Source organism: Meriones unguiculatus, chromosome 3, assembly GCF_030254825.1.
Source record: "Meriones unguiculatus strain TT.TT164.6M chromosome 3, Bangor_MerUng_6.1, whole genome shotgun sequence".
NCBI classification, from domain to species: Eukaryota; Metazoa; Chordata; class Mammalia; order Rodentia; family Muridae; genus Meriones; species Meriones unguiculatus.
Genome location: NC_083351.1, coordinates 135,994,756 through 136,021,250, shown reverse-complemented (window position 1 = coordinate 136,021,250; position 26,495 = coordinate 135,994,756). Strand labels below are relative to the sequence as shown.

Here is a 26,495-nt window from a genome sequence, read left to right as displayed (position 1 = left end):
CAGAAGCATGCATACTGAGGACTCAGGAGCTGCTGCTGCCCTTGATGGAGCCAGTGAGAAAACAGAAATGGGCCCTGTTATCCTGGGACACCAGCACCTGCCTCTGTGCTACCCACATGCCCCTACTACATAGGCGATACTGCAGGGGTTCCCTGTGAGGAAGAACTGAGGAAGAAATGGAATGAAATTTCTCTCTGGCCCTGGCAACCCAGGGAGCCCCTCTCTCTGAGCCTCTCTCTGAGAGGTGAGCCCTGTCTGAGCCATGGTTTCCTTGTGGCTGGTTGTGTCCCAGCCCAGAGGCCAGCTTAGATTCAGACAGCTTGAGCAAACATCACTGCTGCCCTCAAGAGGGAGACCCAGGGAAGAGGGACAACACCACTGTTCTGCTGGGTCCCACCCTCACCCCAGGGCTCAAGAGGGCCTGCTGCATGCTGCCGCTTAATGTAGGGCTCTCCTTTGTAAGTGCTTCAAAGTTAGATTCCCAGCATGCAATCGGGGACCTGGGGGCTCCATCCACTCTTAAACTCGCTGGCAATCAAGCAAGTACCATGGGCCAGGGAGGCCATCCCGTCTGCCAGCAACGCTGCCTGCCAACTCAAGACCACACTAATGGCGCTGACACAGGCCTGAGGAGCTGGCAATCTGCCTGGAAGTACAAGGTGGTCCCACAAGACTGGCCTTGGGAACTGGCCACCGTCACAGTGGATGCACTCCAACAGTAAAGGGCCACTCTTTGGAGACCTTTCATTTCCCAAAAGGTCTCTGGCCCAGATCATGGGCATAGCGAGCACAGCTAGGAGACTAACGCTGGTGATGGCCACATAGCCTTGAGGCTGAGTGGGCCACCATGTATATATGAGGTGAACTGAACTACAGGCTGTGACTTTTCAGCCCTCCACAGGACATTGTATGACTCTCCCACCAGCGTGTGCTTCATGCTTTATGGGTGGCTTTGGCTCTGGAATTCAAAATTGGACTCTGTGCACACCCCATGGGGGGAGGGGACAGGGCTATGAGGGGACCTGACACCCTGAGCCTCACTCCTCAGGAGGCTACAGGTAGCAGGTGTCAGTGGTTAAACTCTGACCAGTTGATCCTATACATTGATCCAAAAGTGCCAAGGGGACATGAGCAGGCCAAGAGAGGCACTTCCTAAATCCGGGGTTCACTGCTCCTGTTGTCTCTGAGTACTGTGGCTGGGACCCAGAACTGCCTCCCTGCTGGAAGCTCGCTGGATACTGCTGAGCATAGGATCACTTATAAAGTCAGGGGGAGGCAGGACATTCCAGATGGAACAAAGGTACATCTTGTGGCCAGCCTGGGTGTTCCTGGCCTGTAGCTGGGGCATGGGTGGGTCCTCGGACAGAAGGACTCTGAGCTAGGGAGGACCACCTTTTGGTTGGGGCAGTGTAGGCTGAGCCAGAACCTGATGGGGACCTCCTTCCACTGCCACTCCCCCCCCCAGCTACACATGAAGGTTAGGGAGACTGAACCACCGGGTGCTCTGAGCACAGGCCTCTGAGAGGATGTGTCTAGATCAAGGGCCGTGGTTGACTGGCGTTACATTGTCAAGCCAACACAGGGCTAGCACACACCAAGGGCCATCGAAGGGCAAAGGGGCATTAGGACAGGTGTTGAAGGGAGGTGTGAGAAGAGACAGGTGGCATCGGTAGACTGTCCCTAGAATTATGCCACCACCTGGTAGCTGTGAGAAAATACCCTGACTTGATAGGTAGGGTCTTGTTTGCACCCTCTTCTGTGCCTCAGTTTCTGCATCAGAATTTGAAGATGCACACGGAAGAATGAGGAGCACCTCCACCCCGTTAGGGCTGTACCTGAGAAACCAAAGCCTCTGTGTGGAATGTCAGGTTCGACCTGACTGTCTTGAGTTTGTGGGGTAGACCAGAAGACTGAAACCATCAGGCAGGAACTCATTTCCCCCCCCCCCTTTGAGGATATCTCACCGTTTGCTTGTAGGGTGCTTAAATTGGTTGAGTGAGTCTTACAGGGAGGATCAAGGATCAACCAGCTGTCATGTTAATCACACGCACAGACACGTTCACAGCTAGCTTGCGCAAGGCCCAAGGTTCGGTCCCTAGTCATCCACCACCCGTCCACACCCTCAGACACCCCTTATCCCACCTGGCTGAGCGGTTGCCTGAATCACCTTGCCCTACCACAGGCATACCACAGGAGGGTGGGCCAGGTATGCAAAGCCAGCAGCAGCCTCCGGAGGAGGCAGAAGCAGCTGTGCACATGACTAGGGCAAGTAAGTACAGGGGACAGGGGTGTGCCTTGGGGTGGGCCGCTGAGAAGTACTTCTGCCGAGTGAGAAAACAGGACTTGGGGCCTTAAGCTTCCCTGAAGCAGAGAGGTGTCTGCCTCAGAGTTCTGCTGGAATAGAACGGGTATCTGTGCCTTCAGGTCTGGCAGCTGCTGAGGAAATGCTAACTAGCTGTATCACCATAGTTCACGGCAGCTCCTGGAGGGGGAGTCTTCCACCTTGTTCTCGCTGTTCTGGCCAGGGAAGTTCTCGGAGAAAATCTCACCTATGCAGAAGGTTCTGCTGATGGATCTGTCAGAGTGTTGAGAGTATGGAGTGTTGAAATGTTGCAGCCTGAAAGCCAAAATCAATCTTCTGTTCTTTTAATAGCCTTTCATCACCCAACTGTGTATCTGACTAGCATCCCTTTTCTTTGATTGTCAGTAAACATCTGGAAAGCGTTGAGACCACTGGCTTGTACCAACAAAAGAGGGGAAGATGAGTCAGGCAGTGGTGGCACGCCTGTAATCCCAGCACTCAGGGAGGCAGAGGCAGAAGCAGACAGATCTCTGTGAGTTCGGGGCCAGCCTGCCTGGTCTACAGAGAGAGTCCAGGGCAGCTGAGGATGCATCAGAGAGTATAGCAGAATTGCCCTGCTTTACCCTTTACCATGGCCTGCCTGCTGGAAATTCAAGCCCCCTTTGCAGAGAGAAGGCTCTCAGTGCAAAAGATACCCACACAGGCCAGACCTGCCCATGGGAGGTGTAGGAGTTTTCCTTTGGGTAGGGTGCCTTGTGGGTTTTTCCTTAATGAAGGCAGGGTTGGGGGAATAATTTGGAATTGGGTCCTGGCCATGTTCATGTCCTGCTTTGGCCACTTGGATGAATGATTACTCTCTCTTTCTGTGAGATGCATACACATTTTATACTTTAAGGGTAACCGTTAGGACCAAATAAAATGATGATGCACACAGCAGATTTTATATGAAAGAGGTTTATTGGATAAGATGAAGAAAGAAAGCAAAGGAGAGAGTGAGACATGATAGGGGGAAGGAAAGGGGATGTCCCGACAGAGAAAGGGGAGAGAGCAAAAGAGTAAGAGAGCAAGAGAGAGAGAAAGTGTCTGGTTGAACCTTTTAAGGAGAAACCTAACCACAACTGCCAGGTGTGGTTACCTGGTGGGTGACACATGATGACATCATAGGTTGCTAGGCAACCCAGAATCAGGCTGCCTAAATACTAAATATTCCTCCCTTTTTATATAATTAAAAAATGAGGAGCTTGGGCTGCTTCTCATATAAGGCAAGTTAAAGTATATAAATTTTGGTTCATTGGAAGCAGCTCTTGGTTGCCATGCAAGACAAAGAAAAAAATAATAGCAACAAAATGTCCAGATTACATAGTCAAAAGGAGGAGGGGAAGCTCCTGCCCTGGAAAGTTCAGGGTAGAGGGTTGCCAGTAGAGAGTGGCCAGCCACTCAAGGCAGCAGGTAGGGACTGAAGAATGCTGGGAGAACCTGCAGCTACTTGTCCTGGTCCTGAAGCACACGAGCACTTTCCAGGCCTGTGAAGTGTGGTGCGCTGACTTGCAGAAAAGAGCAAGCAGAGGCTTAGGGAGGAGGCTTCAGCTAAGTGCAGGATAACCTTGGTGTTTATGTGGAGCTGGCTTGGCACCAATTTCTGGGTGAGATGCCTCCCATATCTTATCCAGTCTCTCACTTGCAGAAGAAACTGTCAATCCAGGGCCTGCAGATGGTGTGTGGCCTGGAGAAGGAGAGGCAGCCTCAACTCCAAAACTACCTTGGAAACTTGTGTGTACTCCATCTGATAGCGGACCTATCCGCAGCTTTCAATCGGCCTGTCCAAACATTGAGAATTTCTGGTTTATAGATATTTAGTCTTTATACATGCAAGTGTGTGTGTGTGTGTGTGTGTGTGTGTGTGTGTTGATAAGAGCAGCTCAAGCGACCTACTTTGCTTTCCATGAGGATGGCTGTCAAACAACCCCAGCAATCCGCTAGTCTCTGCGGACTCCAGTCCCCATGTCTGAAGTTCCAGGCATCTAAGCATGCAAAGGCATGCTTGCACAGCATGTGCTCTTTCCCGCTAACCCATCTTCCCACACTCCAGTTAGTTACTGTAGGGCCCTTTGCCCTTAACACAGTCTTCCCAAGTGAGTCCTATAGCAGGCAACCTTCGGGGTCTGTAAAGCCTCCCTCCTTCCCTCTTTTGAGGAACTTTGCAAAAGTGTCCTAAACAGGTGCTGGCTCTTCTGGCTGACGCTTGCACCTTAAAGGCTCCAAGGCTGTGTCGGGAGGGAGAGAGGGTGGTGGCCAGAAGTACTGAGGGAATTCCCCTTGGTGACAGGGGCAGCCTCCCGGAGCACACCTTGTCTGAGTGCTGTGCCTTTAAGATCCTCTGAGGGCGGGCTGTCAGCCACCCGCCCTCATTTGCTGACAGCCCGGAGCGCGGGTGGCTGGAACACTGAGTTTGGAGAACCTGCTGGGTGATCGAGTTGCCGCTCCCGGGTCGGATTGGCAAGGCCATGCCCGACCCACACTGAACGGGCGCTGCCCCAGCTTCGGGAGGGCCAGGCACCCGCGGCATCGGCCATGGGCATCTTCCAGCTGGAAGACTTTGTGGCGGGCTGGATTGGAGGTGAGTGTGCTTGCGAAAGACCCCCCCCCCCCATGGGCAAGCTGTTAGGAGGCAGCCAGCTGTTTGCACCTGGGCACTTGGCGATGCACACAGCCCAGAGTGAGCAATGCCCGCAGCACCGGGTGTCCCTAGCCCTGTCTGCTTGGTCGGTCCTGAGGTCCCTCCTGTCTCCGAAACCAAGCTCTTAAGATTCACATTGGTTTAGGCCCCAACGGATTTGGATCCCATAATGATTAAACCGCTGGTGAGAGCACACAACCAATGGATTCACCCCAGAGCATGCACACCCTTCTGTGACCCAGGGCGTACCTGGGTTTGGGGGACATGTCTCCAAGAAACTCGTGCTTAAGTTGGCGCTTGGCTTGACCGCTTTCAGGGTGACCGAGGATTCGGACTTGAAGTTCAGATTGTCTTAAGGGCGTTGCCTCTGGAGGGAGAGGAGCCCCTCAGGGCAGGGAGTGCAGCCCTCAAGGCAGGGGGTGGGGCTCTCTGATGCTTCTGCCCTAGAGAGCTGAAAGGGATCCTTCTGGTTTGGCTGCTGTGGGCCGTCAGCCCTTGCCTTTTTCATTGCGCTCATCTGCAGCGCTTCTGATCCCCCTGCGGAGGTGTCGCCTCATTCGCCATCATTTCACTTTAGCAAAGAGAAACAGGACCACCGGAGCAATTTCTGAGTAAAGCCTTACCTGGGGCTTGCTGTGTGCTGAGGTCCCCTTCCTGTCAGAGGCTAGGAGCTTGAGCCTCTGCCTGGGTCTCACTGCCAGGTGGGTCCCCTAGCCAGCCACCCAAGAGCTGGGTGCTTGGTAGGTTCCTGGTATGCTGAAGTGCCTGTGCTATGTGTATCTTCAGAGGTTTGTGTTCTACACTAAAAAAATGTTTCCAGCTCAAGCATGTAATTTAATGATTCTTGCTAACTCTACCAAGTGGTAAAATATTCCTATAAATTCTAGTGTATTTTTGTGGCTACCTCGTCTCTCACGTGATTCACAGTTGCACCCCCATGCCTCCCTGAACAACCATGGCCCTATCAGTATGCTTTTCTTGACTATTACATATTGAATCCTGTGTGTGCTTACATATATTTCTTACATATATTTTTTTCATTACATAGCAACCCCAATGAAGTAGGCGCCTTCACAGCCTTATTTAGCAAACAGGAAATAGAAGTACAGAGCAGTTTGCCTAAGGTGAGCATCTACAGGTGCTGGGCTTCTAATCCAGGCAATATGGCACCAAGGTCTGCCTAGGTGAAAAAAGTTGAACACCCACACTTGCCAACAGCGGTTGTCTTCCTTAGTGACACTGGGCAACAAAATGTCACCACAATGACCTCCACATCTGTTTGAAGCTCTACAGACTTTTCAGTCTCTGGAAACACTGCCCCAGCATCCTGCTTTTACTGTTGCACCCCTGCTTTCAGGGAGGTGGGCCAAGCGTGAGGTAGGAGATGCTGGTCTGCCACTGACTGAACTGCTGCTCTGGACCCATGCCTGCCCCTGCTTGAGGAGACAGTGGCACCTGGGGAGCCAAGCTCCTACCTCCAGGCTGGACAGGCAGAGTGAGGCTTCCTCTGCTTCACCTCTGTGTGGCTCAGTTCAGGGAACTGTGGAGGGTGAAGAAAACAGGAGGTTCTAGACCAGCAACAAGTGTCCCTGTTGCCCAGCTTGCTAAGCCAATCGTGATGTCAGAGATGTGAGAGGGATTTGTCCTGGGAAAACAGCCCTGTGTAAACGCCAGCTGCTGTGGATTAGAGATGCTTCCTCATCCAGGTGGCTTTGAGACAGCCTTACAGCAGCGTGTGTGTAGCTAGGCACGAGCTCTCTTTCTCTCTCTCTCTCTCTCTGTCCCTTTCCCTATGGTTTTTAAGGTTCACCCACATTACAGCAGGGTTTGGTATTCCTATCTGTTTTGTGACTTTACATGGGATGTATGAACATATGGCTACTCAGCCCAGACAGAGCACGAGTGACAGACCAATAAAATGATTCCATCAAAGTCTAGCAGAAGTATAGGCAAGGGGTTAGTTGCAGGAGAATGGATGACTCACAGGCAGCTGCCGCATGACTGACAGCCCCTACGGGCTGCTGCACTGTTGTTCTCCGCTTAGCTGCTCTCTCCAGCAGCCCTCACTGCTTATGAAACTTTGGGAAGAGAATCTTGTAAATCTTGTAAAGTTTCAGGAAGTTCTAAGCCTTGTTAGTTTTACTTCTTGAGTGTTAAGGATCCTCCTTCCCCCAGGATGGGATGTTTCCATTTGGAGGAAACGGCTACATAGTATTACTTATAGCTAAGTCATAATCCACCCCACCCCCCTGCACTGTATGTATTCATTATGTCTCTTAATGAACACTGGGTCTGTTCCCACCCTTTGTCTCCTGTGATGAATGCTGGGGTGACCATGAGTGTGCTTATTCTCAGTGGAGTTCTTGCTTTTGTTTCTTAGGTATGTATACATCTAGGATTGGAAATGCTGAGTCACATAGCAATTCTGCGTAAAATGAATGTTTTTAATGTGTCATTTAAAATAAACAGAAAGAAAAAAACACGTTTTACAATCCTGTGTTTAACTTTTTAAAGGAATAACCAGTTTTTTACAGCGACGACACTGTTTCATATTCCCACCAACAACATACAAGAGTTCTAACGTCTCAGGGCTGGAGAGATAGCTCGGCAGCAGCTTACACTACTATTTCAATGCAGTTCAAGCATCCATGTACTCACAACCATCTATAAGTGCAGCTGCTGGGAGACATCGTCTTCTAGCCTCTAGAGTAATCGCACGCATGCGGTGATGCACACACATACATGCTGGCAAACATTCATTCACATAAAAAAGTAGTCTTTAAAGAAGTTCTAATTTCTTTAGCTCTTTGCCGGCACTGTTTATTATTATTTTCATTTAAAAAAAAAAAACTACAATCATCCTAGTGGACATGAAGGGAAATTTGATTATTATTTTTGATTTACATTTCCCTAGCGACCAACGATGCTGAGTGTATGTCCATGTACCGTTGGCCATTGGCGTGTCTTCTTCAGAGAGACGTCTCTTTTGGTCAGTTAAACATTGTTTTTAGCTGTAAGAATTCTCAGTGTATCCTGGACTTGAGACCCTTTACAGATACGTGATTTCCTCAGTTTTTAAGCTGTTTGTCTTCACTTTCATGAGAGTATCTGTTGTGATGTCTAGCTCACTTATTTTTTTTTTTCGTTTGTTGGTTGTACTTTCTTTATTGTAACTACAAATGTTACAAACCAAGGTTGTGAAATATTTTCCTCATGTGTGACTTCTTTACAGTTTTAAGCCTTTGGACTATTTTGGATTAATTGTATATGTAGTATGAGGCAGGGGAATAACTCTGTTCTGCGCATGGATATCCAGTTGTCTCAGAGACTTAATTCCTGTTTGGGGATACTTTTTAAAAATAAGGCCCGGGTTTGACTCTACTCTCTCTGCCTTCCTCAGGAAATGGACCAGGCCTTGGTCACTGGAAGGTCACCCCAGGGACTGTTGGCTGTTCCCTTGGCTCTCTGACATTTTCTAGGAGCTGGCAGGGACAAATCAGGAGTCCAGGGTTTGGGTGACCAGGTGTTCTTCTTTGACCTACAGGTGCAGCTAGTGTCATCGTTGGCTATCCTCTGGACACAGTCAAGGTACAGTAGCCATGATCTCTTGGGGAGGTACCTCGAGTGGGTCTGCCCTGGGTCTGTACCTCTCTCTGGTGCCTGGAGACTCTCCAGGGCAGGGCCTCTGCTGGCCCAGGGGGATGTGATGCCAGGAGGCTTGCTTGTTTTCCGTCACTGTCCTCTGCCTGCAGGATCTTGTGAGTTGGTGAGGGAGGAGCTAGGACATTCATAAATGTCCTCCATCAAGTATCTGGGAAGCTGGACAATCAGAAAAGGGTTCAAATATGGGATGGAGTCTGAACTTGAAATGTGCAATTGGGTTTCCAGTCACTGGGGAAGATATTGCAGGCACAGGGAACCTCGTGGCAATGGGTGCTGAGGTAGGGACCCTGGGTAGGAGCTATGTTTGGGAAAGGCCAGCAAAATCGGTTTTCCTTATGGACCAACATCTGGGCAGGTCAGTCCTCAGTCCTTAGGGTGCTGGGATGTCAAGTTGGGGATTTTGACTTATATTGGAATATTCTGAAAGGGCATATAGAGTATGAGGACTCTGGAGCCATTAGCACCATCATGACATTCCTGGGTACCCCTGAAGGAGTGTGTTTGCGTGTGTGGGGGTCTTGTCTTGGGTCTTACCATGAAAAATGGAGGAATGAAGGAATGAGATGCCACAATGGACAGTCTGAGTCCCAGCTCTGCACCCTATCTGCGGCGAGCAGGACCCAGCTAAGCCCCAGAAACGTGACCATCAGTTCTGCTCCTGCCCTTGCTGAAAAATGCCTGGACTCAGAGGAAGCTCTGAGCCTGACTCAGACCTGCGCTTTCCTTTCTCTGTATCTTCCTCTGCGTGTGACACTGGGCCCCTCCTTAGGTCAGGGCCATGTTTACTCTCCAAAGCAGAAAAGGTGGGGCTCAGCTGGCTACCCCTGTCTCCGCAGTCTACCTTCCTTCCCAGTCTACCCCACCAAAGGCTCCTCTGACAAACACTCAACACTAGTGGGATCATTGGTAGGCACAGTTCAAGCCAGAAATTCTGGGCTGTCTAGACCACAGGTCTAGACCTCGAGTTGGGCAGCGCCTACGTGCACAGCCCGTTAAGGAGGGCTCAGTTTACTCTGTCTTGCAGGGCAGCTATGGGAGAGCTGTTCTTGATATCATTTACAGGTGGGAGCTGTCACTTTAACATCATCAATGTCAATTAGCTTTGTCCCCAGTTACACTGTTTTAACCAAATTCGGAGAATGTGTTCAAAGGTTCCCCAATGTAAACAGTACATAGACATTTCTCTTTGGGGGCAATATGGAGACACCTCAAAGTTCCTTCTCTCAAGTAGCTTCCTCAGTGGACTGGCCATGGCTGTCTGTGCTCACCAAGTTTGCACCTCTGTGTCAAAACAAGGAAATGTGCAGTCGTTTCTCAAGTAGACCAGATAAAGGTGAATTCATAACAAATTATTGTTGAGTAGGGTGTGAGAAACTGACCTATAAAAAATGGCTAGGCTATTAGTTTCTTGGGGTGCTCTAATACATTACCACAAATTGGCTGCCTTAAAATAATTGGTGCTGGAGAGATGGCTCAGTGGTTAAGAGCACTAGCTGCTCTTCTAAAAGACCTGGGTTCAATCCCTAGCACCCACATTAGGTGGTTCACAACCATCTGTAACCCTAGTTCCAGGGGGTTCTGACTCCCTCTTCTGGCCTTCATAATTAACTGCCCATGCTATAAAGACATACATGTAGGCAAAACATGTATGTTTGCCACACACATAAGTTTAAAAAAAAGCCTCTTAAAAACAAACAAACAAACAAACCCTGCAGTCGGAAAGCAAAAAGCAAAATCCAGGTGTTAGACCCTTCTGGGAACCTCAAGGGGTCTCTGCCCCTTCCCTCCCTCCTGGCTTGCTCTGTTGCTGCAGAACTGACCACAGCTTCACCATCCCAACTCCAACTCCACTTCTGCCTTCACATGGCCAATGTCTCTAGTCACCATTAGCCACTGGATCCATGCCACTTGAGAGGTGAGTCCCTTTGCTTCATGCGTAGGCAAGCCTGACCACACCCCACTCCACACCCCTGAAAGGGCTGGCACTCTCTTCTTCCCATTCTGTGCTGTACCTTGGAAAAGCCCTTCCTGAGGAGATCCAGGCAGGGTCCATCCTGAGAACCCCTTGCTGAAGCCCAGTGTGGTAGAGGGCTCACGAGGACCTCCCTGGATCTAGCCGTGAGTTCTTGTTTGTGCTGGAACGGCCTCCTTCCTTCTGGCTGACATTTTCTGTAGGTTCCCTGCCCACTAAGCAAGTCCAAAAAGGAGTCCAGTCGGGGCCGGTGAGATGGCTCGGTTGTAATGCTCCTGCCCTGGAAACACAAGGACCTGGGTTTGATCTCCAGAACCCATGTAAATGCCAGGCATGGTGGCATATACTTGTAATCCCAGCACCAGAGAGACAGAATGACCCGCTGGCTAGCCAGTCTAACCTAATTGGTAAGTTCTAGGACAGTGAGAGACCCCATCTCAAAGGAAGTGGACGATGATACCCACGGCTGTCCTCTAGCCTTCACATGTCTATGCATACCCCCACGTACATGTGTACCCTCAAACAGTAAAAAGAGAGAGAATTCAGACCTTAACCACACCACTCACCCTTGGGACAGTTTGGAGGAGAATGGCCCCAATAGGCTTGAGTATGGATACTTAGTCCCCAGTTAGTGGAATTGATGGGGAAGTGCGGCCCTGTTGGAGGGGCTGTGTCACTGAGGGTAAGCTTTGGGGTTTCAAAAGCACACCCCATTCCCAGTTACACTCTGCCTTGTTCCTGTGGGTCAGATGTAAGGACCCTCTCAGCCGGCTGCTCCAGCACCATCCTGCCTGCCTGCTGCTGTACTCCGCTCTGACGGAACTGTAACCCCCAACTTAAATATTTTCTTTTTATAAGTTGCCTTGGTCATATTGTGTTTTTTTTTCCCCCCATGGGAATAGAAAAGTAAACGAGAAACCCATTCCTGACACTGAGCCTCCCTCATTTTTTTGTCTGTAAAATGGGCAAATAGAACACCGCTGGTGAAGCGGTCAGAGATTGTTCATGGAGGTGCTAAAGACGGAGCAGGGGACAATTTATTCCTCCCCTGACAACTTGCAGGGGAAGCAGAGGCCAAGCAGGGGCCTGCCCAAGGGCCTAAGACTCATCCATGGAGCACCCTGACCAGCAGGGCCTGGGCGGCTGGCCTCAGGAAAACACTCCTCCCCCAGCCCTTGGCCACTGGCTGCTCAGTGGTGAGGAGTGGGGTGTCTGGTATCTAGGGCTGTATGACAATATGCGTGTGCTGCTTCAAGCCTCCACGGCGACTGTGGAAACTAAAACCAGCAGTGTGCTTCACCGGCAAGGTCCGGCATTTGCAGGTTAGCAAAAGCTTCCTGGTGGCCATATGCAGGCAGTGCGTGCGGGAAAGCAGCTCCTGGTGTAACCAGGGTCCTGGAGCCTTGGCCTGGCTGCTGACCTCAGCATCCTGCCGAGAGCTCAGTGTGTCTGGCAGACCTTTCCTTATGGCCCTGAAGAGACTCTGGGACACAGGCTTTGCTTTTGAGTTAAGCCCACTCGTGGTCATCCACCCATCACTCTATGGCAGAACCGGGGCCAGTGCGGGATAAGTGGGATGCAGACAGAGGCCTACATCATGCTCACCCCCCACTGTCATTGTCCTGCTTAAGAACACCCTACCCCACACTTGAGTTCTGTGGCTCTGCTGAACAAAAATACCACAAGGGCTCAGCCCCATACTGCATATTCAAGGTGTCTCTCCCACCCAGCAACTTAAAAGTCTTCTTCACCACCACCCAGACCTTTCTAACATTGCCTTATTTTTTTTAATAATATTCAGGTAGCAAATATACTTCATTTTGGAATTATTATTTCTCATATATATATCAAAGCTGATATGTGTGTGTGTGTGTGTGTATGAGTGTGTGTGTGTATGTGTGTGTATATAAAGCACTGGTTTATTTATTCTTTGAGTGTTTCGTGCAGTACATTTTGATCATATTTCCTCCTCTCCTGTCTCCTCCCAGATCCCTCCACATTACTACCCACCCCTGTCTATGTTAGCCCCACTTTTTAAAAAGGTTTATTTAAGTGTATGAGCATTTTCGGCAGCACGTGTGTCTGTGTGCCATGTGTGTGAACTGCCATGTGCGTCCCGGGGATCAAATCCAGGTCCTCCACAAAGCAGCAAGCGCTCTTAACCGCTGAGCCATCTCTCCAGGTCCCACTTCTGCTTAGCCCAGTGTCTAGCCCAGTGCATGCTGCCCAACTACTCTTGGGGACTTTTTTTTCACTATTTCTTTCTAACACCCCACTAAGCTATATTATCCTTGAAGTCTGGGATTTGGCTGCCTTTAGCGCTGAATCTCCTGAGGGCTGGAACAGATCCACGACACTGACACACTGAGACTGACAAGGCAGCCCATCTCCCTGATTACACGCCTGCCACTTAACGACAGTGTGATAGCATTTCCACTCTGTTCCCTGCGGCTCTGTGGGTCTATGAAGGTAGACGGGTATCAATCAGATTCCTGGCTATGCTGGTGGCCATGGCTGTTGCTCAGAGGAAGGTGAGTGAGACAGGGTGGGGTGTCAGAGGAGGCTTACTCTGGACTTACAGTGAGACTTAGCGTCATGACATATCCCCATATTAGTTGCACACTTAAAATTATCTTTAAAACTGTGTGTGCTAAAAGATGCTGCTGCTTCTCAGGGAAGGCTGCAGAAAGACGCCAGCTGGGAGACTGCCACTGAGGAGTGTTTCTTCACTCCTCACTGCACACCAGGTACTGCAGGGGATAGGGCCACCTTGCCCCAGTGGGGCAATTTAATGTCAACCCTACTTACTGTGCATAAGCTCAGATCCAACAGGCACTGGAGGAAATTCCAGGGACCAGCCAGAGCGAAGGTTGGAGGCAGGAAATGTTGGCATGGGAGGCAGGAAGCCACTGGAGGAAATGGCTTGGAGGGTGACAGGCAGGCCAGTCCCCACCTCCAGAGTGTCCTGGGCATGGCTAGCATTTGATAAAAAGGCCCTGGGAAGTTTTTAATAGAGGGACATGATTTCAATTAGTTTGAGAAACATCAGCCTGGCCGTGGTGCAAAGAGGGGCTGGAGGTGACAGGGACACAGACGGGCCAAGGCCTTGTCTGGGTGAGTCGGGGGCAAAGGCTAGAAAGATGGCTGCCAGGAAAAATGAGCAGGTGTCCCCAAAGGTATCTAGAAGGGTAGCGTGATGGTTGTCAGTACCTAGGATAGAGCCAAGGTGTGGCTTTTAGAACTCCTAGCAGCCTCCATGGCTACACAGCTGCCTGCCTGGTCTGGGTCGTTCTCTAAACAGAGCAGCCTTCTGAATCCAGCAACAGGGCTGGCTGGATCTGAAGCAAGCATCCCTGAGGGTCACGAGGCACTCAGCAGTCCTCCCTGCCTGGGTCACGTGGGGTAGGGCCTATCCCTTTGGGGCCCATGACCAATCTCTGAGTGACTCCCTGCTTCTCTCGCAGACTCGCCTGCAGGCTGGTGTCGGCTACGGGAACACGCTCAGCTGCATTCGCATGGTGTACAAGAGGGAGAGCGTAAGTGCCGGGGGTAGGGGAGGGGCAGCTGTCAGGGCCTCCCTCGGATCCCGTGGACGGGGCCAGGCCACACTGCGACACTAGTGCAACAGGCGTGAGGCAGCCTGTCCCAGTATTACCTGCTTTCTCATCCTGTGCCACACGGCAAATGCTACCCTGCCTCAGCTTACCCCCTGCCACTTAGTGTATTTCTGGAAAGAAACTGGTTTTGTATAAACTCTCTGGAGAAGCTCTGAGGATGGACAGTTTCTACCAGAGCAAGGTGGACTGTTGGCTTCCCAAAACAATGATTGCTGGGGAAGCCAGGTCTTGGCAGGTTTCCCTTCATCTCTGTGCGGTGGGCGACTCCCCACGTGACTGAGGCGCCGACGTTCAAGCAGGAAATGGAGGAACTGTAACACCTGCTTCCTTCTTAAGAACTAGCAGGTTGCTTTCTAAGACTACTACTCTTTGGGGGATCTAAACTTAAAAAAATAAATAAATACAGGACAAAACGGCCTAATTTAAAGAAACAGTCAGATGTGGCTCACGGTGGCTCGGCAGCTTCCCCCCCCGAGTCCTGGAAATGTGCCCCACTGTGACGGTCATCTAGGTCACCACTGTTGTTTTAGCTCCCCTGATTGGCCTCTCGGAAGTGAGGGTGATCACTGCCAACCTCGAACGTGGCGTTCCAAGGTAAATGGGTGTGATCCCCTAGTCTCCTGAAAGATAGCCATTGATTCTTCTTCTCTTTTGGCTCCCGTCCCCTGAGTGCTTGCCAGCGGCTGTCCCCATGCCTGGCCTCTGGTGGGACTTCATGTGGTATTTCTGAGGTTGTGTAGTTCCGGGTCCCAAGTTCCGGAGGAAGAGCCCGAAACAAGGTGTATGCATCTGTGCGTTTGCACGCTCACACGTCTGGGAGGTGCCCTGCGCTAACGGATCACCGGTCCGTGGCATAACTTCGTATGTTTTCAGTGTGTGGCGCACCTTTCTAGAAGGTTCTCGTCGTTGGCACAAGAGGACTGTTTCAGCTCTTCCAGCGGCCGTGGAATTTTCCAGTTGCCCTTAGAGCGTCTGTGGTCTCACTGAGAACACAGTTACAGAGGAGACCTTGACCCCTGCAGGAGGCATTGCCTCTCGCCTCCCTGCTCCCTCACTCTCCCCGCTTCGTTTCCTGTGTGTGTGTGTGTGTGATGTACACCTGTCTCTCTCTCTCTCTCTCTCTCTCTCTTTCTCTCTCTCTCTCTCTGTGTGTGTGTGTGTGTGTGTGATGTGTTTGTGTGTGGTGGGTCCCATTCTGAGCTGCTGTCGCTGGGACCCCTGGGAGCTCCCTCTGTGAGCCCACTACCACAGACTTACTGAGTTGTGCCTTGTGGCCCGTCCGTTTGTCTGTGTCCTTCATGCCACCCTCATCTGCCTTACCCCCAGACCATGAGCCCAGTGAGTGTGAACAGTTTTCTTATTGGTGTGCCCAGCGATCTACGCATGGGAGGTAGCCAGAGAGAGAGAGAGAGAGAGAGAGAGAGTATGTTCTGCTTGAGTGGCAGGTGAGGGGGTGTGCTGGTCCGTGAGCATTCCCCACTGCTCCTTAGGCTCCTCAGACACTGTGCAGCCACAGCCTGATTTCCCCAGCTCCAGACACTGCCGTTTGGGGTGTACACACATCTTAGCCAAGGCTGCATTGTGCAGGAGGCTCATCCTTAGGTTCTTAGGGCTGGAACGATTGCTGGGTTGCATGTGGCCTTGCTCCTCTGTCCTCTCTGTGTCACCCAGACCTTCTTTGGGGCTCTTCTGTGGTACAGTGAGAATTGGGTGTGATTCTCTCTAGCACTCAGAACCATGGCCCTGCTGTGCAGACAGAGCCCCTGGGCAGTGGGTCTGGCCTCACACTAGCTCCCGCCGGGTCCCCTTGCACAGGTGCTTGGCTTCTTCAAGGGCATGTCATTCCCGCTGGCCAGCGTCGCTGTCTACAACTCAGTGGTGTTCGGGGTCTTCAGCCACACCCAACGGCTCCTCAGCCAGCATCGCCTCGGAGAGCTGGAGGACGACCCCGGCCGAAGTGTGTCCGATCTGCTCCTGGCTAGCATGGTGTCCGGCATGATCTCGGTAGGGCTGGGCGGCCCGGTGGACCTCATCAAGATCCGGCTGCAGATGCAAACACAGCCGTTCGGGGAAGGTAAGAGTCTGATGGAGGGAAATGTGCTGGCTGAGGACCTGTGCCCTTTTCACGGCCTTGTTAGTGAGCGAGACTGCTTCCTTCCCCGCTCACCATTGGGGGGCACCCTGTTTTCTCTTCTTGGGGCTCTTCCATGCAGCTCTGACACAGGAGGAAGGAAAGGAGAGAACACAGGGTGTGTGTGTGTGTGTGTGTGTGTGTGTGTGTGTGTGTGAGCTTTAGTGGGGGAAGGAAAGGAGAGGGGCACAGGGGGTGTGTGTGTGTCAGCTTTGGTGGGGGAAGGAAAGGAGAGGGGCACAGGGTGTGTGTGTGTGTGTCAGCTTTGGTGGGGGAAGGAAAGGAGAGGGGCACAGGGTGTGTGTATGTGTCAGCTTTGGTGGGAGAAGGAAAGGAGAGGGGCACAGGGTGTGTGTGTGTCAGCTTTGGTGGGGGAAGGAAAGGAGAGGGGCACAGGGTGTGTGTGTCAGCTTTGGTGGGGGAAGGGCAGGAAAGGGACAATCACTGTGTGCCAGCTCTGGTGGAGTTGGGCGCCGAAGGTTTCCACACCTTGGGTTGTGTTCTTGGTTCTTTCAGAGTTTTCACCATTCTCCCAGGGAGGTGGGACTCCCCCAGCCTGGGTCTCCGTGTCTGTAGAATGTAGGTGTGCATTGTAGCTTTGCTCACATGAGCATTTCCAGGCACTGTGGGCTCTGCTTGTCTCCCACCCTGTCCTGCCATATTGTGTACCTGCTGGTCACCCTCAGAGGGCTGCTGGGTGACTCCTCCACCCACTGGGGCTGCGGCTGAGCCGTGTGACAATGGGGGACCCGCAGGCTCACTCAGGAGCATGCTGGCCCAGGTCCTCAGCTCCCTGTGCAGATACTGTGTCGAGGCTGAGGCTGACACGCGCCACTGTGCACAGGGAGGACCTGGGGCCCAGAGGCTCCTGTGTCTCTCTCCAACCCACAAGGTTGGTGTCAGGATGGAGGAAATGCAGAATCACAACAGAGCCCCGGGGAGGCAGGGGCACAGCCATCTGGTCCTACCCCAGGTGTGGGGAGAAAGTTCAGCTGGCTGGGGCCAGGGAACTAGCAGTGGTAAGCTGAGGTGCTAGGAAGTGTGCTTTCCCCCATGTCCTGGTGATCCCAGGACGCACCTCCCTGCGTGCCTGCCTCCTGCTGATGGTGAAGAACCGCAGCCCAGGCCAACAGGGCGGCACCCACAACCAAGAGCAGTGGGAGGGATGGGGGTCATGGTAACCTTGCCGTGGCACTGTTTCCACACTCGGCCTGGTGTGTTGAGAGCCTCTGGCGTGTTTTTTGATGGGAAAATGGGCTTTACTGTGAGATATCCCAGTTGAGAACTGTCAGCTAGCCCAGCTACATAAACTCAGGGAGGCCGCAGTGTGGCCAGACGGGCATGCCCCAGACATGCGTATGCCCTGCGAGTTGGAATGCGCCACTGTGGGTCAGGTCCTGTGGATGACAGCTTTGCTCACATGAGTATTTCCAGGTGCTGTGGGCTCCGCTTGTGCTCTCCCTGGGTCTGCACATTTAATTGACAATTGCCAGTGCACTCCTAGGGCTCTATGATCCTGTGATGTGAGGGGCGCCTGAAGTCCCAAAGCCGATTGTGTGTCCTCGACCTCACGACATCGACAGATGGGGTCACGGGGAGGTGGCCCAGCCCTTCTTTTGGGGAGAGTTAATGACTTCCCCGTGATTGTGTGTTGGTGGCTCGCCATGGCTGAAACCCAGTCAGAACACTGACAGTGCCCTTCCCCCCTACATGACCCGCCAGTGGACACTTGTGTTGCCTAGTGAAGGTGCCTCCTTTTTACACTAATCTTTCTTAAATTAAGAATTTTGAGGGAATTTACCAGACCATTACACAGTTTTACATCCTTGTAGGCCCGTGGAAACAGACACACTTTCTGTCATTCAAAAGCACATGCATTTATTTAAAGTAAGTGTGATTGATACTTAAAATAGTTGTGTGCTGTTCCATCAAGCGTGCACAACACACACACACACACACACACACGCATGCACACACTCTGACTTGCTCAAGCACACACATAAACACACACACACACACACACACACACACACATACTATTTTCCAGTCGGGAGGAGCAGCAGATTTCCTGAGATTTCCTAGGAGTGGGAATTATTAACGTTAGCTCCACTCAGGTCCCGAATGAGTGGAAAAGTCAGGAGCTCTGCGGACACAAAAGACACGAGAATTCCAAACACATTCCAGGAGTTTACATCCTGGTGCTGCTTCTGCAGGAGGCTCCGAGTTGCCAAAAGGAAGTAAGGATGGGGGCCCTGGCAGCCTAGACGGAAGGAGGTTTGTGGAGGAGTTATGCTCTGAGCACAGCACACCTTAGGCACAGTCACGTGTGTAAGGGGTACATCTCAGTATTTGTTGTCCTTGCTGTTTGTTTCTTTGTTTTGAAATCAGTGGACAAGACAACGTGTCGGTCTTGAACATTCTTGGTCCCAGATGGGAATCAGCGGTCTCGCCGCAGGCCAGTCGGGTGACAGGCCTGTCCTTTCAGAATCCACACTCCTGGGGGATGGGGCAGTAAACGTAGTGATGGGACCCATTTCCCTCAGGCAAAGTGCTTCCTCACGGCTTCAGCCAAGCATGTTCGTAGCGTTCTCTGTGTGTCACAGAGAACACGCATCTCTGCCCCCTCTTTACAGACAAGGAAACAAAGGCTCCTGAAGTCTAGTCCCCTGTGCATGGCTGTGCAGTAGAACGGGACAGGCACACACACGCCGGCCTTTTTGTAAGGCAGGGCTCTTTCTACAGAGGTGCTGATGTGTTTGGAGCCCTCGGGTTTCGGGGAAGCTGATGGACTCTTGAGGAATGACAGCTAGCAAAGGGCTTCCTGGACATGTCATCTGAGGGGCGTGCCAGGCTGCGCAAGCACAAACCAAATCCTAGGAGGGTATAGCGCTTTGTCTGCCCGGGGAATGTTTCCACCCTGTTACTGGATGCTTATTTCCTGAGACCTGTGCTGGAAAACATGGTTGGGGGGGGGTATTTTTAGTGTGTAAAGCCTCAGGCCAGGGTCACTGTTGAAGGTCAAGCATATGGCCCTGTGGAGGCCTTGACCTGCTTGTGTCTGCTACTCACCCAGGGACAGGGAACTGTTTGGAGACAGGCCATCATGCCAGGTTCCTAGCCTGAGGAAGTTGACTGTCCCAGAAAGGGTGCCTGATTTCTGTCACTGTGATAAAACAGCGACCAGAAGTAGACTGCAGAGGGAAATGTTTGTTTCATCTTCTACCTCACAGTCCATCATGAAGGTACATCAGGCTAGAAACCTCAGAACAGGAACCTGGACACAGGAGCTGAAGAAGAGCCAAAGAGCAGCCCTGGCTTGCTCTCTGTGTTAATCAGAGTTTCCTTACTGCAGGGAAACATCATGACCTAAAAAGACCTGGGGAGGAAAGGGTTTATTCAGCTCACACTCCCAGATCATAGTCCATCACTGAAGGAAGTCAGGACAGGAACTCAAACAGGACAGGAACCTGGAGGCAGGAGCTGAGGCACAGGCCATGGAGCTGTGCTACTTACTGGCTTGCTCCCCATGGCTTGCTCAGCCTGCTTTCTTAAAACACCCAGGGCCACCAGCCCAGGCATGGCCCCACCCACAATGGCCTGGGCCCTCCTCCATCAATCACTAATTAAGAAAATGCCCTATAGCCAGATCTTATGGAGGCATTTTCTCAGTTCAGTTTCTCTCCTTTCAGATAACTCTAGTTTGTGTGTCAAGCTGACCTAAGACCAGCCAACATACTCTTTGTGGCTTCTCAGCTTGATTTTCTTTTTTTAATACCACCTAGGAGCACCTGTCCAGGTATGGCACCACTCATGGTGGGCTAGGCCCTTTCCATATCATACACTAATCAAGCAAATGTCCCACAGGCAATCTGATGGAGGCACTTTCTCAGTTGAGAATCCCCCTTCCCAAATGACCCCAGCCTGTGTCAATGTAACAAATGACTACAACCAAAACCAAATAGAAGTGACATCTACCCCCCTTAAAAAAAAAGTGTCTTGCAGAGAGACCTGAAGAGATGAGCCCAGGGAACAGGACCCAGGCACTTCCAGAAGAGTCATAGACCAGTTAGCCACAGCTTTCTGTCAAAAGTCTCCACAGGGCTTTTGATGCTGCTGATGCAGGAGACTGATAGACTGAAGAAGTTGGCGGGGCATCAGTAGCTTAGTGAGCTGAACACTGGCCCAGACTCCTCTAACTTTCCTTAGCCCCCCTTGGGCAAACAGCACTCAAGTCCAGGAAATTCAAGTGCGCATATTTCTAGGAGCCACTTTCCTGTCACCCCCCAAATCAGTGTTTAAGAGTCATTCACATTTAGTCACCACGAAGCACAGTTCGTCCGTGCTAGAGTTCCAGAGGACTCTCGCCTGGGGCTATCTTGCAGACCACACACCATCCAGGTCAAGGCATAGAGCTCAGGGTGCTACATGGTCAACATCTGGGAACTCCTGTTGTTTTCTGAAAGAAAATTCCGGAACCTGCTTAGCAGCTGTATATCGACCTGGTGTAGTTTTCTCTTGCTCCTACCATTGCTGCTGAGTTGACAAGTACAGTGCAGAATCTTCATCCTTTTAAGCCTTTGTGACCTTGGCCTGGCCGTTGTGAGTATCCTGATGTATTTTCACGTGAGCCAAGAACTGTAACATCTGTAGCTGGCTGACACGTTTTTGCGGTTCCGACGTGAACCATGCATGCCACTGAACTGGTACAGGTGGACCCAAACCAACCACTGCCCAGAGGTGGTTTCCTTCTCAGGGAGCACTTCCTCAATGGTATCGTGGTGCTCTTGAACCTCAGGTATCCTGACAGCATTGCGGGCTGTGCAGCACCAGCCCTGTTTCCTGTGACTGTAGGAAATGATCTCCACAGTGGGCGTGCTTTTATAGGTGTGTGCAACTGTCAGAGCTCACTAACTGTGTCCTTAAGAGCTAAGCTTTGTATTAAGTGTAAATGTAGAAACGACCCGATTAAAACAAGAGTCGAAGGCCACAGAAGGCAAAGACGGGGGCTCAGGAAAAGGAGGTAAGAAGAACAGGGAAGAAACACTAGGAGCAGGTCACAGCAGGGAAAGACCAAGGAAAGCAGACACACCCTAGATGATGAATGCTCTGTAACAAGAAGAGGCTGGCTGTTTTCGTCCTGAACGGCGGAGCCATGAAAAACAGCGCCAGTCTGTGGCAGTGTCGCAGATGGTGAGACTAGATTCCTTCCTGGAGGAGAAAAATGCTCTACAGCATGTCAAGATGTCAAAGGACGGCAGATTAGATAACGGTATAATTGCTATAGAGTATGAACCTGTTTACGAAGGCTAGCAAGACGACATCTTGAGCCTTGGGATACGAGTTCAGAAGTATTTAGGGTTAGACATGTAGAGCATTCAGCCCAGCCTGAACTAGTTCACCCAGTGAAGTTATGCAGTCGGAGAGAACTGCAGTGTCAGTGGGAGGACTAAGGGCCCAGTGCACCATGGGTAGAAGTTCTGGAGGTGAAGTCTTGGTGAAGTGTGTGCTGTGAGGCTGAGGCTGGGGTGGGTGTGGGAAAGGACGCTGGACACAGGCTGGAAGCAGGGGCTCCTATCCCTCTCCTTTGCTTACCCCCGTGCTGCTGCGGTGAGAGCGGGAGCCGGAGAGCATCAACAATCTGGCCCAAGAGCTGCACACTCAGTCAGCACACTTGCACCAGAAACTCACACCGAAAGGGAGTTTGTCTAAACTCTCCTGGGGCAGTGCATACTCTAAGATCTGGTTTTATAGCTTTGAACTGTAATTCCAAACTGCACTCTCTCCGGTTAGCAGGCCGCCTCAGGAAACATCACAGCAGGGAAAGAATTCAAAACCCACCCACCCGGGAAGGAATACTGACCGGTGTGGTATTTTTAACCTAATGGACTTTCATATGCTGTGTTGTTATTTGTTATTTTTTTGTTCCTTTTAACCTTTGTTAATTTGCAATCTTTGCTCTTACATAACTATATCCTATTCGTCTTGTTTGAGTTTGTAAGTTACTTGCTTAGGTTTCATGATTGGTCAGTGTTTTTCCACCTGTTCTAATGTCAACAATCTACCGTTCTTTCTGTGAACATTTTTTTCCATTCCTGTTTCATGTCTTCTCTTTCACCCCTGAACTTTCTCTTTTTTACTTCCTAACTCTAGCCTTCCGTAGCTTTAGTAATCTTTGTGCTCTGTGGACTGTAAAGTTATCCCAACTTCCCCTTCTTGGATACTTTTCCATTTCAACTTTTTTCTCAGTTGACGTAATCCTGCCGCCCAGCCTACTTCCTTCCAGTCCTAAACTTATCAACTAACATCCTTGTAGATGCAGTGCAACCCTTGCTCTTTCATCACTCAATAATTACTGAAGTCAAGGGAATGGCTATTTTCAACTAGTGGGCATGATGGTATGACATTTGTGCAGTGGTCCTATCCAATTGCTGTGTTTCTTTCTGTAGTGTGTGTTCTTGGAGTATTAAAGGGAATCAGACCTTGTGCTTATGCACATGGATTGTGAGTTAAACTGCTAAGCTACACACTCACCCCACCATAATCCAGCACCACTTTGAACATTGCAGAATATTCAACAGAAATAATACAGCTGATAAAACCCAACCAACACTCAAGCCCAGATGCTTAAGTTCCAGCAGAGACTATGTAAGAAACTTGAAAAATCAAGGTAGCAATGGATCTCAATGAGACAGTATTTCATTAAACCCCAGACAAAGAATTCAAAAGGATTGTAAACATGATTAATGAAATTGAAGGATACAAAGAAACTAGCAAATGAGTTGAAACGGGATCCAAATAAATAAATGAAAAAAGAGAGTCAAACAGGATTTGACATAGGACCTCAATAAAGAGATAGAAATAATGAATAGAAATCAAATTGAAATGTAAGAAATGGAGGCTTTAGTAAGTCAAGGAAAAAAAAACAAACTTCTTTACAAAGTCCCTCTAACAGAATGGATCCAATCGAATACAAACATTTACAGATAGAAAACAAATGTTAGAACATTCAGACACTGACAAAGACAAAGTAATATGACCAAAACACATAACAGCTATTGGACACCATTAAAAGATAAAATTTAAAAGTAATAGGTGTCAGAACTTCAATCTAAAGGCATATACGATGTATTCAACAAAATCCTAGCACAAACTTCCACAAATCTAGAGATGCACACACCCATCTAGAACCAGGAAGCATTTAGAATACCAGACCAGAAAAGAACTTACTGACATCACTTATACTTACACCACTAAACAAGAGAGCAAAAAAAGTACTGAAAGCTAAGAGAGCACCAATTCATATATAAAGGCAACCCCATAAAATGTCCAGTGTCATTCTTCACAGAAATAGAAACAAAACAATCTTAAAATACCCATGGAAGCATAAGATTCCAGAAAGCAAAAATAATCTTAGGCAAAAAGAAATGTTGGTGGTACTACAGAGTCATAAGAACAAAAACAAACACAAAGACCATAGGATAGGTCAGGACAGGACAGAAAGAACAGGATAGGATAGGATAGGACAGAACAGAGGACTCAGCTATAAACTCTCACAACTATGGGCAATTGATTTTTGACAAAGATACCAAAATATATATATTGGAGAAAAAGACATCCTTTTCAGCATATGATGCTACCAAAAGTGCATTGCCACATTTAGGAGAATTAATCCAAGTTCTTATCTCTCACCCTGTATGAAAATCAGCTCCAAATGGATTGAAAGATCTGAATGTAAGATCTGAACCCCTGAAAGCATTAGAGGCAAGATAAGAGGAAATGCTTCAAGATATCAGCACCAGCAATGAGTTTCTGATCGTTAAATTATATTTATTTATTTAGCATTGGAGGAGACACATGTCCTGCCACAGGTGTGAAGGTCAGAGGAAAATTTGTGAGAGCAGCTTTCCATTTGTGGGTCCTGGGAGATGAACTTGGGTCATCATGCTAGGCAGCAAGCATCTTTACTCACTGAGTCATCTCACTGGCCTGTCAAAGGCTTTCTGAATAGGACTCTGCCACTCAGGGAATAATGCTGACAAGTGAAGTTTCATGACATTAAAAGGTTTCTGTATAACAAACAACCGAGGGAACAAATCCTTCGTGGCTGGATATCTCATAGAGGGTTAACATTAGATTATACAAAGAGCTCAAATAAGTAAATAACAATAAGCCAAACAACCCAATCAATGAATGGCCTAATGAAATAGTAGACACTTGTCAATAAATGCATGACCAATGAATGTGTGAAAGAACACTCAACCGCCGCCAGTTGGAATGGCAAACATTAAGAAAATAAAAAACATCTGGGTGGTGGTGGTGTACACCTTTAATTCTAGCACATGAGAGGCAGAGGCAGGGGGAACTGAGTTTGAGGCCAGCCTGCTCTGAGAGTGAGTTCCAGGAGAGCCAGGGCTACACAAAGAAACCCTGTCTCTAAAAGCCAGAAACCAAAACAATAACAACAGCAACAAAGACTGGAGAAGATGTAGGGTAAGGGTGAACTTAGAAACATAGAAACATAAATCAGTCTAGCCTCTGTAGAAATCATTGTGGAGGCTCCTCAAAAACTAAAACCTAGCCAGCTGTGCCACTCCTGGGTGTTCGCCCAGAAAACTCCAAATCAACACACCACGGGGATATTTGCACATCAGTGTTTACTGGAACACCATCGCAGCAGCGAAGCTATGGAGCCAGCCCAGGAGTCAACAGTAGGGCTCACAAAGAAAGTACGGTTGTGTGAACAGTAGAATTATTTCAGCTACAATGAATGAAGTTATGTAGTTTAGAGGAAAACTAATGAATATAATCTATTAAGTAAATTAATGCATATTTCAGAAAAAATATCGCATGTTTTTTTTTTCTCTTATTTGAGTCTCATGTTTTATACAGGTGCATAAAATCATATATGTAGGTATGTCATGAGAGAAGTAAGACTGAGGAGGGAACAAAGGGAAGAAAGAGGTGAGAGAGGGCTGGGTAGCAGGGCGTGCTCAAAGTGTGTTGTACACATGTGTGAAATTGTCTTATCTTACTATGATGCACTGCCTTGCTACAAGCCCCAAACAATGGAGCTAATAAATCATTGAAAGAACACTCCCTCCAAACTGTGAGCCAAAATGAGCCTTTTCAGAGGGTAATTACCTCGGGTATTTTGTTATCATAATGCCAAGTTGACAAGTAGTAACAGTATGAGTTTGGGTTGGTGCAGAGCTGTGTCAGCACCCTAATGTTTATTTTTCACTTCTATTATGGTCTATTATATATTTTGTTGGCTAGGACACTGATTTGATAGCCACAAATGAGTAATCATGAACCAATGAAAGCTAGATTGCTTATAGTATAAAACTTTAGATATTATGGGAGAATTTTCTTATTGCTTACTTAGGAAAGAAAAGGGGAAAAAACACAGGGAGTTATTGACAGGGCTAGCTGGCCGTTTGGCAAGTTTTCTTTCAATATCTGCACTGCCAAACTAGCAGATCATTATCTGGGCAAGGCCTTTCAATCAGTAACTCTGGGCATCCACACTGTAGAAGCCGATCTAGGGAAGCCTTGACTCCTGGGTCAGGCCAGCCTTGCCTAGAAAGGGACTGCCAGACCAGTGTTTACACAGCCAGACAGTCACACAGATAACACTGGAAATATCACAATAGTTTTGGGAAAGAATGTATAATGATCTTTTGGGGCCTCGCAAAGGTCACAATGTCTGGTCTTGCTCAAAGGAGCCCCCAGGTGGCCTTTACTCTCCACACACCTCCCTCCTCCCAAAAGAGACAGAAATGCATGCCTTAGGAGTTTGCTCAGCCCTATTTTTTTGGGCAAATGCTGTGGACTTGCAGGGTGAGTTAAAGTCCGTGTCCTTTACTCTAATCTCTTTGAGCTACACAGCTGAGTGCTCATCAGAAAAAGATGGGAATGTTTGGCATCATGGGAGAGAGCTCCCAGCATGAAGGACTACTTCCTGTCTACAGCACACGTGAGACCAGGCAGATGCCTGGATCAGAGGGTTGAACCCAGGTGGCTCAAATGGTGTTGTGGTCATGGGTGGGTCTTGTGATTTGTCCTGACCACATCATGTTAGTCGGACCCTTTAGAAGGAACACTGAGGGTCATTTTGTCTGTACCAGAAGACC

At 49.6% G+C, this 26,495-nt stretch overlaps 1 protein-coding gene across 5 annotated transcripts in view; it reads left to right on the top strand.

The window, feature by feature from the left end:
- The first annotated feature begins 4,677 nt into the window (after positions 1-4,677).
- The window catches only part of Slc25a48 (solute carrier family 25 member 48), a 36,774-nt gene continuing 14,956 nt past the window's right edge, over positions 4,678-26,495 (top strand). The window contains exons 1-4 of one of the 5 annotated variants that reach the window (XM_021651198.2): positions 4,678-4,919; positions 8,524-8,567; positions 14,079-14,150; positions 16,047-16,305. In XM_021651198.2, the coding sequence (XP_021506873.1) occupies positions 4,874-4,919; positions 8,524-8,567; positions 14,079-14,150; positions 16,047-16,305 (421 nt within the window). In that variant the 5' untranslated portion in view covers positions 4,678-4,873. The other 4 variants (XR_009590880.1, XM_021651195.2, XM_021651197.2 and 1 more) reach the window with 4 other exon arrangements.